The sequence below is a fragment of the Phyllobates terribilis genome, unplaced genomic scaffold (assembly GCF_046119375.1).
Source record: "Phyllobates terribilis strain yellow unplaced genomic scaffold, ASM4611937v1 Scaffold_8__6_contigs__length_399053987, whole genome shotgun sequence".
NCBI lineage: Eukaryota > Metazoa > Chordata > Amphibia > Anura > Dendrobatidae > Phyllobates > Phyllobates terribilis.
The window spans coordinates 371,549,977-371,567,504 of NW_027362768.1; the positions used below are offsets into that span (position 1 = coordinate 371,549,977).

A 17,528-nucleotide genomic window follows, 5' to 3' on the forward strand; every position below is an offset into this window, starting at 1 on the left:
GGGTGACGGCTCTTCTGGGTGCTACCTGGGTGACCAAGTAGGAAGCAGTCATGGTGACCAAAATGAAAGCCATGATGGTAGCTATATTGTAAGCTGTAATGGTGACCGGATTTGAAACCATGATGGTGACCATCTTGTAAGCCATGATGATGACCATATTAAAAGCGGTGATGGTGACCATATTGGAAGCCGTGATGGTGACCAAATTGAAAGCCGTGATGGTGACCATATTGGAGGACTTGATGGTGACCATATTGTAAGCCATGATGGTCACCATATTGGAAGCCGTAATGGTAACCATATTGGAAGCTGTGATGGTGACCATATTGGAAGACTTGATGGTGACCATATCGGAAACCGTGATTGTGACCATATTGGAAGCCGTGATGGTGACCATATAGGATGCTGTGATGGTGACCATATTGGAAGATGTGATGGTGACCATATTGGAAGCCATGATGGTGACCTGTGACCATATTGGAAGCCGCCATAATGGAAGTTGTGATGGTTACCATAATTAAATCCGTGATGGTGACAATATTGCAAACCATATTGGAAGCTGTGATGGTGACCATATTAGAAGCCGTGATGTGACCATAATTAAAGCTGTGATGGTGACCAAAATGGAAGCTGTGATGGTCACCATATTTGAAGCTTTGATGGTGACCACACTGAAAGCCACCATATTGGAAACTGTGATGGTGACCATATTGCAAGCCATGATGCCAACCATATTGGAAGCCGCGATGGTCACCAAATTTGAAGATGTGATGGTGACTACATTGAAAGCCACCATACTGGAAGTTGTGATGGTGACCATAATTAAAGCCGTCATGGTGACCATATTGGAAGCCATGATGGTGACCATACCAAAAGCAATAATTTTGACCATATAGGAAACTGTCATGATGGCAATAATAAAAGAAGTGATAGTGACCATACTAAAAGCAATGATGGAGGCCATATTGCAAACAATCATGAACGCCATAGTGGAATTAATCATTAGTGACAGTACTGAAATCAGCGATGGTGACCATATTGGAAGAAATGATGATGTCCCTACTGGAAGCCGTCATAAAGACCAGATTGTAAAAAATGGGGCCAACCTGTTTACAAGCAATAATAGTGACCTAACTGGAAGCAGGGTTGAAAGCAAAGCTGGTGATGATGCTGATAGTGAACATATTGGTTGTCTCTAGCAAATAATGGAATATTTAGGGCAAATTTTTTCCTCTTTTTTTAAATTAATGTGAGCAGAAGGCCAGATAGACCCTGACAAAACCGACCAAATCCCATATGTAAGAGAAGAAGGTGGGAAAAATAATTGCCTTCAGCCTATTTTGAGAATAAAACAAAAATTAATAAGAATGCAGCCGATTCCTTCAGAACTGGCTCCTTTAATGATGCTGTTCGGCTTGCTTAGTGCTCCCATGTGTCCTGCTAGGAAACCTCTCATTCAATCATGAAATATCGGCAACTCACCGTCCTCGTCTTCTCCAAATTTACACAACTAATGATAATGAACAGTAATTAATGGGAACTCGAGAAGATGTTCAAGCTGGAAATTAACTAGAGGAACATAAGCATGGGGTTTGTATATTCTTTTCATGGCTGTTCATCCTTTTAAGGAGAAAAGGGCCAAGTCACCCGACATTGCCATTCAGTGGGTCATGTGGAAAGGGGGTCAGTGTAGAGTCACAAGACTAATTGGAAAGGGGTAGAGTTTGGGTTAGGGTAGTGGTAAGGCTATATGGTTTAGGGTGATAAGTTAGGGGTGAGGTCAGGGTATAGTGTTAGATAGGGTTGAAGTACAAGGTTTGGATTGATTAGGGGTGTAAGGTATAGAGTTTGGAGATTAGGGTAGGGTCAGTGTATAAAGTTTAAGGGGTATAAGGGTAGGGGGTGAGACTATATGATTAAATGGATAAGGTCAGTGTTAGGGTTAGTAGAATTAGGGTATAAGGTTAGGGAATATGGTTAATGTTGGGTCAGGGTAAAGGGTTAGGAGTTAAGGTATACTGTTAGGGAAGAGAAGACTCAGGGTGAAAAGTTGGGGATAGGAATAGGGGGTTAAGGTATAAGTTTATGGTTACGGGATTAGCATATAAGGGTAGGTGGCCAGGGTATATGTTTAGGGGATAAGGCTAGGATTAGTGTTAGTGAAAAGTTAGGGGTTAGGCTTTATGGTTCTGGTTATAAGGTTAGGGTATAAGGTTAAAGGGTTAGGGAATATAGTTAGGGTCAGAGTATAGGATTAGTATTTTTAGGATATAAGTTTAGAGTGTTAGGATTATGGTTAGGGGTTGGGGTGTCATGCATCTGGGTTTGAACCCTTGAGTCTGTGCTTTGTGGTTGGCTTCTCTGTCCGCCGAGCAACAGCAGATACACCTTTTTCTCCGGGTGTTTAGTTTCTGTTATCCTTGCTTCAGTCTTTTTAGGGTAACAGGTGTTTTCATTTACCCATTTGTCTGCCCTATCACCTTTCGGGTGCGGCTTTACATACTTTTCCCCTGCTGATATTTCCTGCTGGTGATAGTCTTATTTGAATGTCCAGCCATAGTGCTGTAGTTTAAGCCAGTCAGTGAAGGACCAGTTAGGGTTTATCTCTCTGCTGTTTATATTCTTTATTCTGCACCCATCTTCTGTCTCTTTTTAGGAAGTAGGCTGCATATTCTCTAACAGTACCTACTTAATCCTTTATTTTGTGTTTCTTGGTTTGTTTTACTCACTCTGGGATCTCTTTCTATTTCAGTACACTTTCCCTTCTATAGGTAATTGGCACTCTGCTCTGCCCCCCGGTTCTTAAGGAGGAACGTGAAGCGGTTGACGGCCTTTCAGGCAGCATAGGTCTGAGTTGCCTTTGTATAGTCTGTGGTTAGGGCTATCTCTGCTCACGCAGGAACCACTAGAGTCTGTACAGGAACCAGCAGAGTCAGTTGCAGTTGTTATTGTGTCACCTATATTCCCGAGTGAGTTGCTACACTATCATAACAGGGGTAAGGTCAGAGTAAAAGGTTGGGTGATTTTGTTAGGGTTTGGGGAGGGTCAGGGTATAGAGTTGAGGAAGGAATATAGGTTAAGGTGTGTCGTTAGGGGATTAGGGTAGTAGAAGCAAAAACATTTTATTCACTGAACCTGTCTAAATGTGTATGTAATGCAGTATAAGTGCATTTACTCACCGATCTCCATCTTCCTGATTTCCAGCACCGCTCTGGTCCTCTTTCTCACTCACAAGTCTGAAATTCGACTCACCGGATCACACTGGTGTCTATGTGTGAACCGCAAGTCACTTTTATAGCACAGATCTATGGAGCATCAGAACAAAGCTCCATGGACTTATAAACCCCAGTGTGATCCGGTGAGTTGGAATTTCAGTCACATGAGTGAGAAGAGGAGCAGAGCAGTGCTGGAAACAGGAGAAAATGGTGATCGGTGACTATATTAACGCACTTACAATACATTACATATACATTTAGATGGGTTTAGGGAATAACAAGTTTTGTGCAGTGCTTCTTTAAACTTGGCAAAATGAAGATATTAACCATCACATTTGGGAAACAATTGCATTCTACTGACCTGCAGATCTCGATACAACTGTTCTTTTGCCTGGACAACCTCACAGCTGTTGCTTCACCGGCCAATATAATATCATTGTTTTCTGTGACCACGCCTGTCATCACTGAGCCCAGCACCTCTCCTTGTTTTGGAGATGGCATGTAACATATTCTCCCTGTCATAGGAGCAAAGCAAAAACTGGCATCTCCAAAACTTCCATATTTTGACCTGATTCCCGAGGCATTATTGCCAAGGCAGAGGAGAAGACTTGTGGTCTCCATTCCATAGCGAAGACTTAGAGACACTTGAGTAGACTTTTCAATGGTTTCCAGAGCCTGTTCAACCATGTCGTAGCACTGGGCATTACACAAGAGAATGGTGTTCCTTTTTCGAGCTTCTCGAAGGAAAGATGGACTGACGAGTAGTAACCTGACTTGTTTCAAGAGATCAATAAGGTATTGGGATCTTAGATTCTTGTCACAGTTCACCCATCTTAAAACTAGGTCTAGGATGCTCTCTTCACGGGAAACGTTGAGGTCATCGGACATGATCATGGCCATCAATTGTTGAAAGTCAACTTCTAGTATCTCCTCGTGAAGGCCAACCTCACTAAAGTGTTGATATAAGTATTTCTTGGACTTTTCTTCTAAGTCATCTGCACTTATTTGCTTGGCAAAGTAGAAGATCCCAATACAGTTGGATGCGTCCATATGGTCCATCATGTACGTCTGACACATCTTGAAAACATCTTCCATCTGCATGAAATAAGCGGCGGTGGCAACTCCTTGGACAGTTACGTTGTTGATGCAGAGTTGTGACGTGTACATGTACTCTAAGATGATGGAGACACTTCCAGCAGTGATGTCATGGAGAGTCACTTCCATCTGGTTACATTCCACCAAACCACAGGTGAACATGGCCCTGAAATACTGACTGAATGAGGCCAACACCACCCGGTGACACGGAAACTTCTGTCCCTCAGCAACCAGGACTATGTCAATCAGCTCTGCTGAGGCGCGCATCCCGTTGATATATTCCAAAAGTTTATGACTGTGTTGATGTTTACATTGGATATCAAAGTTCATCTCCATGATGAGAAACGGTGGACAACCAGGCTAATCACGTATCGAAGGGAAAGTATTACGTTCGGTTCAGATTACCTGTAATAGGAGATAACCCGGAGATGTGAACTGGAAATAGGAAAGAACATGTAACAACATCTTTTATTTACAATAATTTTGTAAATAACATCATGTTTCGTGGCTACAAAATAGTAAAAAATATAAATTGTTTGCGTTATCATCTGTGGATCAAATTGAAAGATTGAAAAGATGATCAGTCTATCTATCCTCCCATCTATCCATCTGCTGATCTATCCATCCGCCTATCTATCTATCTATCTATCTATTTATCTATTATTTATCTATCCATCTATCTATCCTCCCATCTATCCATCCGCCCATCTATCCTTCTATCCATCCGCCCTTCTATCCATCCGCCCATCTATCCTTCTATCTATCCGCCCTTCTATCCATCCACCCATCTATCCTTCTATCCATCCATCTACCCATCTATCCTTCTTTCCATCCGCCCTTCCATCCATCCGCCCATCTATCCCCCTATCCATCCATCCACCCATCTATCTATCCACCCATCCATTCATCCATCCATCCATATCTGTTGAGAAAACCTTTCCAGTATGTCCATCTGTCTATCTGTCCATCTAATATCACTCGAAAGAAACTGTCCAACATGTATAGTAGTTTTTATCCCCCCGATTTATCTATGTATCTATACCAGCCTGATCTTTTTAATGCTCAGAAATCTGCAATAACACATGGCAGCCGGCTAATAAACCCATCACAGTTTTCACCTCTTAGCTAATTCTCACGAGAGATGATTATTTTTTCACTTTTTGACAGTGCACTCGGGCGGATCGTTCATGAGATGTTTCTTTTACTTTTTGTTTTTATGTTCTAATTGCTATAACATTGCACTTATGTTTCAGAAATAAATTAATACTTTGCTTTTAATGAGGCTCCGCAGTCATCTTCTCTCTCTATCGAGATAAAAGGATGGAAATGTGCAGTCGTAGGTAATGCTGATGTGATGGAACATCTCTAATAAAAGGGTAAATAGAAAAGTAAACAAAGAAAGATACATTGTAGCTTATCCCAACCTTGCCAACCAATCAGGTGAGCTTACAGGTGTTATGTGACATTCCTGCTACATAGTCTCCAGTTTATCAGAGTCAATGGGGCAGAAATCAACTTTCTTAGCCCCATGATTGGCAATTAGGATGGCTACTAAATGGGTACAATGGAGCCCACAGGTTCATCTTTAGTCAGACATCAGATGTGTGAGGACTTATGTTTTAAAGGAGATTTCAGACTGAAAATACACAAAGCTTAAAGGATTTATCCCACATACATTTATCACCTATCCCAGCTTTTGGACTATCATTAATCCCAAGAAAAGGGTCTCAAAGTCCTGTGTAAATGTAGTAGTTTGTGATCACTGTGTCATTCACTGTCATGGGTGTATGTGAACAATAGTGCCCATGTGTGACTCATAGATAGTGAATGAAACTCAACTTACACAGGAGACACAGGACCCCCGTTCTCATGATCGATGGGTCTCCCAACAGTTGGACCCCCACAGATCATGCATTTATTAACTGTCTAGTGGATGGGTCAAAAATTATGTTGGTGGGTAGACCCCCATTAATTGTAGTATGTTCAAAAGTTCTTCAAATTTCAACCATACTTTGTGTTTCGATTCATCACCATTAATAAGATCTCTGCTTCCTGTCTGTGTGTGGAAATAATCTTGATTCTCTCTGAACCTGCACAGACCAAATACTTCTTGCAATTGATCACTTCCTCGTTACAATAGTATCCAGTGCAGATAATCTTCTGTCACTTATAGGATCGGAACATCGGACTGGTACATTATTTGCTGCACTGATACATTGTAAAGCTATGTGCCCACGATGCCGAAATGCTCCTGATTTTTCTGAACGTTTCTGCATCTCCCTGGCAGAAAAAACACATGCGGATTGTACATGCGGATTGTACATGCGTTTTCCTGCCAGGGACATGCGGATGTGAAGCGTTCTTCACATGCATTTCCGCATGCGGGTTGACAAGCGCTTTCCAAGCGATTTTAGCATCACTTGGAAAGTGCTTGTCAACTTGGCCACACTATATAAATCCATGCAACCAGCATGGATTTTATATAGTGTGACCAAGTTAGTTAGCCCCTTCGCGACCTTGGGATTTTCCGTTTTTGCATTTTCGTTTTTTGCTCCCCTTGTTCCCAGAGCTATAGCATTTTTATTTTTTGGTCAATATGGCCATGTGAGGGACGAGTTGAACTTTTAAACGCCATTACTAACTTTACCATATCATGTACTGGAAAACGGGAAAAAAATTCCAAGTGCTGTGAAATTGAAAAAAAAATGCAATTCCACAGTTTTTTTTTTCTTTCCACGTTCACTGGATGGTAAAACTGACCTGCCATTATTATTCTCCAGGTCATTACGACTTCATAGACACCAAACATGTACAGGTTCTTTTTCATTTAAGTGGTGAAAAAAAATCCAAAAGTTTGCTAAAAAAAAATTTAAAAAATCGCGCCATTTTCTGAGACCCGTAGCGTCTCCATTTTTCGGGATCTGGGGCCGGGTGAGGGCTTATTTTTGCACTCCGGGCTGACGTTTTTATTGATACCATTTTGGGGTAGATACGATGTTTTGATCGCCCGTTATTGCATTTTATTGCAATGTTGTGGCGACCAAAAAAACGTAATTCTGTCGTTTGGAATTTTTTTCTCATTACGCCGTTAACCAGTCGGGTTAATTCTTTTTTTACATTGCTAGATCTTGCGATTCTGAACGCGGCGATACCAAATATGTGTATGTTGGGCTTATTTTTTATTATTTTATTTTGAATGGGGCAAAAGGGGGGTGATTTCAACTTTTATATTTTTTTTATTTTTTTCATATTTTTAAAAACATTTTTTTTAAACTTTTTGCATGCTTCAATAGTCTCCATAGGAGACTAGAAGCGGCAACTGTGTGATCGCCTCTGCTACATAAAGGTGATTAGCAGATCACCTCTATGTAGCAGAAATGCTCCAGTACTATGAGCGCCGACCACTAGGTGGCACTCATAGTAATCTTTACATGACAACCACTGGAGTCTGCTGCAGACCCAGGGTTGTCATGACCACCCATCGGTGACCCACGATCAATTGATGGGGTCACCGATGGGCGGGCTAATGCCACGCTTCCGGTGCGGCGATGTTAAATGCCGTTGTCAGACATTGACAGCAGCATTTAACATGTTAACAGCTGCGGGTGGAATCGCGATCCACCCGCGGCTGTTGCGGGCACATGTCAGCTGTAATAATCAGCTGACATGTGCCCGGTTCAGTGCGGGCTCACCGCCGGAGCCCTCAGTGAACCGGGGGTGATGGCCTGGGGCGTACTAATACGCCCCAGGCCAGTAAGGGGTTAAAAAAAAAGAATAAAAATGGTAAAAAAAAACCCATATACTCACCTTCCGATGGCCCCCGGTCTCCTTATCCGATGCGTCCGGTCTCCCCGGTGTCTCGCGGTTGTGTAAAAGGACCCTCCATAACGTCATTTAGTCATGTGACAGGTCACGCGACCGCCGACGTCGGTGGTCGCGTGACCCGTCTCATGACTAAATGACGTCATGAAAGGTCCTTTTAGACCATAGCGAGCCGCTGGGGAGCCAGGACGCATCGGATAAGGAGACCGGGGGCCATCAGAAGGTGAGTATAATGTATATTTTTTATTTAAATTCTTTTTTTTTTTTACAGTTTCTATGGTGTCAGGGTCCGGAGGAGAGTCTCCTCTTCTCCAGACCCAGGTACCATCCGCACATTGAATCGCATAATATCCGCGTGTGCACATGTAGTCATGCGGATATTAAATGCAAGTCAATGGCCGCAAAATAATTGGTAATGCTGCAGATTTTTCCGCAATGATAATCCGCAGCGGAAATTTCCGCAGCATGTGCACAGCACACGTGGATTATCATTGGGGAACATGGCAGACCTTCTACCAAGCGTTTTTTAAGGGTTTCTGCAGCGGAATTGCCGCTGCGTAAACGCTTAAAAAACGCATTGTGGGCACACAGCCTAACAAATTATCAGAACAGGAGTGAGATCTGCACTGCTGATGTGATTCAATCGCAGATAATTGTCTTGATGGGATACCATTGTAGAAAACTCTAGGTATTAGATCTATGCTAGTTTTATGGGAAAGCAAGAATGCTCACATACACAACAAGCAGAGATCTTGTAAAGGTTGAGGAATTGAAATACAAAGTATATTACAACATCAAGCTTTATTTACAAGAGGATATTAATTCTCTGGAATTCATGTTTCTGAAATACATAGAGACTATACAGGACAGGCTATTAATATCTGATCCCAGGAAGCCCCCTTTAAGTAATAAAATTCTGGATGCTTGAAGCTGCCACTAGGGGGAGCTCCCTGCATCTGGGTTTATACAGCTCGAATTGAACCCATTGGCAGCTGTATAAATCTGTCTGACTTTAGCTCCTCCTAGTGGCAGGTAAACAGAGTCTTATTTAAATGGTTATGCTTATTTGACGCTGCCCTTTCAATCGGTTGATTGCGAGGGGTGTCAGATGACTTATCCCACCAATCTGATATTGATGACCTATTCTGAGGATCGGTCATTATTATTATTAAAGTGGATCTTTTACCAGATTTTGCAGTATAATACAGACTGCATACATATTTTTAAACAGATCCCTAAGACCTCATGAGGCTGATGTACTAACTCTGAAAATGCATGTCAGAATGGCTGTATAAGCTAAAGCTGGACTCATAAAATAGACAGGGAAACTTTCACAAAGGATTAGACTGTTATTTGTGTGTATATATATATATCACCAAATAGTGATAATGGGGCCGTGGTCTTAAAGAGACTTTCTGATGAATAACTGAAAAGTTCTACAACTTTCTAATTTACTTTCAGCCCAATTCATCACTTGCGGGATTTTTTAAGATTTATATATATATATATATATATATATATATATATATATATATATATATATATATTTGTCTTGTAGTATTTGTGGACATTTATTTTCTGACAAATTCTTCAAAAATAGCACGAATGGTTCATGAGTTTTGCTCTTTATTTTTTTCTTTAATCGCTTTTAGCTAAATAACACGGAATGTTCTGCTAAAATATCGAAAAATTTGCTCGGATAATACAGGTGTACATGGGAGCACTGGAGTACATTTGCTCAAAAATTTGGAGAAATTTTTAAAAATCATCTGAAAACATCTGGAAATCCCAAACCAATAAAGGCGAACATTTAAAAAAAAACACATAAGGTACAAGTTAAAATAATAATTTAGCGCAAATCAAAAAAACAGGTTAAAAACACCCCCCCCCCCCCAAAAAAAAGGCACAAATGCAGTGATGAATATTGGGACCTCTGTGTCTCGATTCCTCATCGCTCTCAGGATCTCTGCTTGCTGTCAGCGAATGGGAACATTCTTATTTCTTTTTAGAGGCTTTCTATCTCATGCACCTCATAGATGAGGGTTTGCAATCCGGTCCAGAAAATCCTCCAAGGGTCTGAATTCCATAAGGAAATATTGTAGTAAACTTCTGCTACAGATGTATTTAAAGACAATGTATACAAATGTAGCAAATCCTCAGCTGTGTATTAAATCTGTATTTGGTTTTTTGATCCCAATCACTAACTGAGTAAATATTGAAGAATTGAAACACAAAGTTTGTTAGAAAGTTGTGTAACTTTTTGTTATGACATTGTTAACAGTATGACGATCACCTCTCTGTATGGCCGCACTTATGTCATACCTGAGACACAGTATCGCTTGTCATTGACATCATAGAGATCAGAAATCATTCGTTTCCCCTCCGGCGGATGATGAACTCACTAAAACTACAACTCTAATTAAGATCCGTCCATGCGGTTAGTTTTGTTTGAAGGGCAATTAAATATTCTCTTGGCTGAGATCTACAATGATGAGTCTGTGAAGGACATCTCTGCCGGCCTGAGCTTCACAATAATATACCCATAAATATAAATGACAGGTGTGTACAGGCACGTAAGGAAACAGACTTGTGCCTAATAAATAGAAATACATTTATATACTAATAAATATCTTCATCTCAGATCTCATTCAGACGTCCGTTATTTAAGATTGGCAAAAAAGGGACCATTTTTCATCCGTGTGCTGGAACCGACTTTTATACATTTTTGGTCTACAGTACAGACCAAAAATTTGGACACACCTTCTCATTTAAAGATTTTTCTGTATTTTCATGACTTTGAAAATTGTACTTTTCACACTGAAGGCATCAAAACTATGAATTACCACATGTGGAATTATATACTTAACAAAAAAGTGTGAAACAACTGAAAATATGTCTTATATTCTAGGTTCTTCATAGTAGCCACCTTTTGCTTTGATGACTGCTTTGCACACTCTTGGCATTCTCTTGATGAGCTTCAAGAGGTAGTCACCGGAAATGGTTTTCACTTCACAGGTGTGCCCTGTCAGGTTTAATAAGTGGAATTTCTTGCCTTATAAATGGGGTTGGGACCATCAGTTGTGATGTGCAGAATTCTGGTGGATACACAGCTGATAGTCCTACTGAATAGACTGTTAGAATTTGTATTATGGCAAGAAAAAAGCAGCCAAGTAAAGAAAAACGAGTGGCCATCATTACTTTAAGAAATGAAGGTCAGTCAGTCCAAAAAATTGGGAAAACTTTGAAAGTGTCCCCAAGTGCAGTTGCAAAAACCATCAAGCGCTACAAAGAAACTGGCTCACATGAGGACCGCCCCAGGAAAGGAAGACCAAGAGTCACCTCTGCTTCTGAGGATAAGTTTATCCGAGTCACCAGCCTCAGAAACCGCAGGTTAACAGCAGCTCAGATTAGAGACCAGGTCAATGCCACACAGAGTTCTAGCAGCAGACACATCTCTACAACAACCGTTAAGAGGAAACTTTGTGCAGCAGGTCTTCATGGTAAAATAGCTGCTAGGAAACCACTGCTAAGGACAGGCAACAAGCAGAAGAGACTTGTTTGGGCTAAAGAACACAAGGAATGGACATTAGACCAGTGGAAATCTGTGCTTTGGTCTGATGAGTCCAAATTTGAGATCTTTGGTTCCAAACACTGTGTCTTGGTGCGACGCAGAAAAGGTGAACGGATGGACTCTACATGCCTGGTTCCCACCGTGAAGCATGGAGGAGGAGGTGTGATGGTGTGGGGGTGCTTTGCTGGTGACACTGTTGGGGATTTATTCAAAATTGAAGGCATACTGAACCAGCATGGCTACCACAGCATCTTGCAGCGGCATGCTATTCCATCCGGTTTGCGTTTAGTTGGACTATCATTTATTTTTCAACAGGACAATGACCCCAAACACACCTCCAGGCTGTGTAAGGGCTATTTGACCAAGGAGGAGAGTGATGGGGTGCTACGCCAGATGACCTGGCCTCCACAGTCACCAGACCTGAACCCAATCGAGATGGTTTGGGGTGAGCTGGACCGCAGAGTGAAGGCAAAAGGGCCAACAAGTGCTAAGCATCTCTGGGAACTCCTTCAAGATTGTTGGAAGACCATTTCCGGTGACTACCTCTTGAAGCTCATCAAGAAAATGCCAAGAGTGTGCAAAGCAGTCATCAAAGCAAAAGGTGGCTACTTTGAAGAACCTAGAATATAAGACATATTTTCAGTTGTTTCACACTTTTTTGTTAAGTATATAATTCCACATGTGGTAATTCATAGTTTTGATGCCTTCAGTGTGAATGTACAATTTTCATAGTTATGAAAATACAGAAAAATCTTTAAATGAGAAGGTGTGTCCAAACTTTTGGTCTGTACTGTATGTGTCTGTTATTAACATCAATGTTGCATCTGTTTTTCTGATTTACTCAGATCTAAAAATTAAAAAAAAAAATTGAGGTTCTGCTACCCATTAAACATTAAAGAAAAGACCTTGGATGGGATTTTTTTTTTTACTATCCCATCGCCTTGCATTGACGGATTTGGTCTGTTACTCTGATCCAAAATATACATGTGTGAACAGCCCCATAGACTATAAATGGGTAGATGGGTGCTCAATATGTGAAAAAAACAGACCTGAAAAATGGACACTCAAATAAGGCCCAAAGAAGAGAGATGTTCGGTCGTGAGCTCCATTGAGGCATCTTTGTAAGGGAATGTGCACATGTCCAGGATTTACAGCTGATTTTTCTTCAGCAAAAACCAGAGTGTAAGGCTGTGTGCACACGTTGCAGATTTCGTGTGTTTTTGCCATGCAGATTTGCTAGTAAAACCTGAAGAAAAACCTGATGCCAGCAAAGTGAATGAGAAACCTGAAGTCTCATGCACACATTGAGTATTTTTGACTTGCAGATTTTGTGCAGAAAATAATCAATTCTCTGTGCGTTTTTCACCCACTGAATGCACTGAAAAAACGCAGTTTTTGAGGCTGTGTTTTCCTGCCAAGAGATGCAGAAACGGTGCAGAAATTTATGCACACAAAATATTCAAGGTGTGCACATAGCGTTAGCAGGAAAAACGCTGCATAAAATACACGGGTTTTTGACACTTTTCTGATGCATTTTTTGACCTGCAGTTTTGATGCATTTTTATTGCATTTTTTGTACATTCATTTGCATGGGTGAAAACTGCTGCAAAAACGCTGAAAGAATTGACGTTCTGCAGATTTGATAGGACGCTAAGATGGTTCAGATCTGCAAGGAAATGAAGAAAAGCACTGTGTGCATGAGACTTCAGAAATCTCAGTCACTTTGCTGGTACTGTAAAGCACTGCATTTTTTTCTGTGGCAAAAACGCGCGGTAAAAGCGCAGCATGTAAACAAGCCCTAAGGAAGCAAGGAAAAATATTAACACCGTATGACAACTTGTGGAATGGATGAAATCACCAGCTGGAAAGCTTCTCTACCATATTAAAAGACACCAGCATAAGGTTGAGTTCACACACGTGTGAATGTTCTGGATAATATTGTCTGCAAATTGCTGCTATAACCGAAATTAAGCTTGACTGAACTGGCACTCGATGGCACGGAGGACTTGGTGCCCCTATAAGGCTGCTTCCACACTGCGTTCTGGCACCCGTTCGTTGGTCCCGTTGGGGCTTACATCCGAAACCCCCGCAAAACGGGATTCATGACTATAATGGTCCCGACAGAGTGAATGTGCTCTCTGGAGTGCATCATTTTCGGACGTATACACCTACTGGAGGTGGACACCCGGATGTAGTATATTGCGTCTGAGTGTTCGTCTCCAGAAGGCGTACACTCCCAAAAATGATGTATGACAGAGAGCACATTCGATCTGCTGGCACCATTATAGACTATAGTCCAGTCGGCGCATACGGGGCCATAGACTATAATGGTGCCGGCAGAGCAAACGGCAGGATTTGGACTTAAGCCCCGACGGGACCAACGAACGGGTGCCGAACGCAGCGTGAAAGCACCCCTAGGCAGCATTTACATATTGCAGCCATGGCGGGGTTTTTTGTAATTGCAGCAACGCTGGACTATTTTACCATAGTTTTCATAAAACAATGAGGTTTTAACCACAATCAAACCTCAATATGTGAACACCGTCGTATAAGGCTTCATTCACACATCAATATTTCTATACCAAAACCAGGAGTTTCTCCATAGCACAGCAGGAATAAATATTACAATTATAGTTTTACTCTATAAGTTGCACTTCTCGTTTTGGCATAAAAACACTAATGCAAACTACTGACCAAATACTGAGGTGTGAATGAGGCCTTAGAGATTTCATATTAGGGTCCAGAAGCTTCAGAATTTGAGTTAAACCTGTTTCACACGTCCTTTTATTTCTTGTACTGGAAAAACAGTACCGGAGATATCCGTGTCCGTGAGTACCTGTGTGGCATAAGTGTGCCGCATCAGGATCACATGTACCGGGACCTGGGAATCAGCTGTTCCCAGGTGCCGGGTGCTGGAGGAATCTCTCAGCATTGTCCCCTGCTTGCCCTGCGATCAGCGCCAGCTGGGGACAATGTTGAGAGTAGTATTCTGCTCCCAATGTCTCCAAAACCTGTAAAAATAAGAATAAATTTAAAAAATCATTATACTCACCTGGCTTGGGGCGACTGCACACACTGAGGTGCAGAGGAGAATGACTCACTGCTGCGAGCGGACCCCTGATCTGATCTGAGCTCACTAAGTGATGGGACACCGCTCGCTAAGCTCAGCACAATTCAGGTGCCCGCTCGCTGCAACGAGTCATTTGCCTCTGCTCCTCTGCGTGTGCGATCGTCTCAGTCCAGGTGAGTATAATGATTTTTTTATTTTATTCTTATTTTTATAGGTTTTGGAGACATCGGGAGGTGAATACTACTCTTATCATTGTCCCTTGCTAATGCTGATCACAGCGCAAACAGGGGACAAGGCTGAGAGATTCCTCCAGCACCCGGCGTATGGGAACAGCGCTACCTGTACTGCTGATTCCTAGGTGCCGGTACGTGTCATACGGATGTCATCCCTGTGTCATCAGTGTGGGATGTTTTTGCGACTCGTGCAGCGTGAAAAAAACGGACATGTCACTGTGTTTTGCCTACAGACATGGTCTGTGGAAACGCACTGACATGTGCACAGATCCATTAATTTAAATGGGTCTACGTGTGTCAGTGTCTCCAGTATGTGTGGAAATGGACACCAAACGTACCGGACACACTGATGTGATAACACACCCTAAAATGGAGAGCACCAGGACTCGGGCCATCCTCCCTACTCCAACAATCAATTTCGCAGTTTGCTACATTTTCTTACATCTCCGTAAATACTGTATCTTGATTAAATGGCCGTTTCCTTCGGATTCCGGGATCTTTGGGGAAATGTCTTTTACTTACAATGAAGAATTGCTCTATTTGGGCTTTAAAGGGAAAACAGTCGGTTCCCACCAGTAGATTGAGGCATCGGGAGCCTCGCGACTCACTTCATGGCTTTATAATGTGCGTATCCAATCTACACCAGCAATAAATTTAATGTGCAGAGAAATAAATCCTAACTAAACAAGAGAAGAGCAGCAGGAAGAGGCGCAGCGGTCAGCGGTAATCTGACAGCGGGTTTCCTCTGTATATGCTGAAATGAGCCCCTGCGGTGTGCAGCGCTCGCGCAGGAGAACAATATTGGACTCTATTTATCCAAATACCCAGGTTTGGGGAAGAAGAACATTTTAGATAAAAAGGGGTACTTTGGTTTTATCAATTGTTATTGTTTATATTATGAAAAATTCTACAATTTTCCAATATAATTTCTGCATTAATTTCATTGCAGTTTTCTAGATCTCTGCTTGCTGTCATTGAAATGGAGTTTTGATTGCTCAGTCTGTCTTGGTGATGTGATAGACATAGAGGAGCCGGGCTCGTTACAGCAGTAGTGTAATTATCAGATTTGCGTCTCATAATAAGCAATGAAGGTTCCTGTGCAAGGACAGCAAGCAGAGATCTTAGAAACCTTGAAGAATTGATACAGAAAGTGTATTAGATGCTGTAGAACTTTCCATGTAATAACATTTATTTGTAAGAACCAATCCCGAGAATGTGTCTCTGAAACGAGTGGAGTCTGAGCATGTGCAGCTCTGCTGTATTCAGGGGCGTAACAACCGTGGTCACAGAAGTCGCAACCGGGCCCATGCGGGTGGGGGCCTGCTGACGCCAGCACAAACTTCAACTGGATGTGCGTCCTCAGACCCACATTCAGCTGAAGTGGATTGTGGCACAGAGACCTATGAAGTCCGTTTGCGGCAATATATGCTGTCGGCCAATCAGAGGCCAGCAGCTGACATCGGCATGCATGTGACTGGGGGCGCATGGCAGTGACGTCATGCTATCCCGTTGCTTGCATGCTGAAGTCAGCTGCCGGCTGCAGAAGAGTACGCCGCACGGCGGGGGAACGGAGGGCAGGTGAGTATAATGGTTTATTTATTTCTATGCATTAATGAACAGAGACAAAATGGAGAACATATATACCAGGATGGGGCCCAGGATAAGAGACATATATACCAGGATGGGCGACATTTACCAGGATGGGGGATATATATCCCAGGATGGAGGATGTCAGATATTCCGCAGCGACGACACTGGGGAGATCACGCAATATCTCGCCGTTGCCGTCACTCTGTCAGGATTTCATTAGGGATCCATGAGCACACGGCCCCCACTACTCACTACGTAGATATCGGCAAGCAACTAGTGAGGGTATAGCGTCACACCTTCGGATTCCAACGCATGGAATATGTGTACACGCCCCGTACGGTCTCTGTCAGCTTCACGATAGCCCAATTATTAATATTCTCTGCCACCACCATCTAGATTTGAACTATAATACAGGCCTGGGCGGACGCCTGCTTTCTGGTAGCCTATGGCTTCGGGTGAGGGAACGATTACAGGACAAAAGAAATAGAACTATTACATTTTATATTTAATCCAAAAGGGAGGCAGTGTTATGAAAAATATACAAGATTTTACAAATGGGGACATTACAATACATAGGCAGTTACACAAAATAATAAAGATTAAAGAAGAAACTTACTCTATACAGTTCGCAGGGACGAATCAGCATAGGTGGAGGAGGGACTCCCCGATTTGATTTGAGCGTTATCAAACGCGATCCGTTGCTTATAGTATTTATACCCCCTGGCAAAGAATGCTCATCTATCCTCCATGGACTATTTTATGCCTAAGGGGAGGTCTGCCCACACACCCCCTGTGCTGACATCATGGGGTCTGGTCTCCAGCCTGCATGTTTTATTTAAGATACCTGGTTTTTGTGATAACTTATCGCTGGTTGATCCCAGAAGCCCAAAAGTGATACCATATTTTCTATTATGATTTTACCTTCATTTAGA

The 17,528-nt window shown here is 42.2% G+C and overlaps 1 protein-coding gene across 1 annotated transcript in view; it reads right to left on the minus strand.

Moving 5' to 3' along the window:
• The window catches only part of KBTBD12 (kelch repeat and BTB domain containing 12), a 113,070-nt gene that overhangs the window by 81,401 nt on the left and 14,141 nt on the right, over positions 1-17,528 (minus strand). Inside the window, exon 2 of the mRNA XM_073644933.1 lies at positions 3,577-4,715. Coding sequence (XP_073501034.1) covers positions 3,577-4,646 — 1,070 coding nt within the window. The 5' untranslated portion in view covers positions 4,647-4,715. The remainder of the gene's footprint in view (positions 1-3,576; positions 4,716-17,528) is intronic.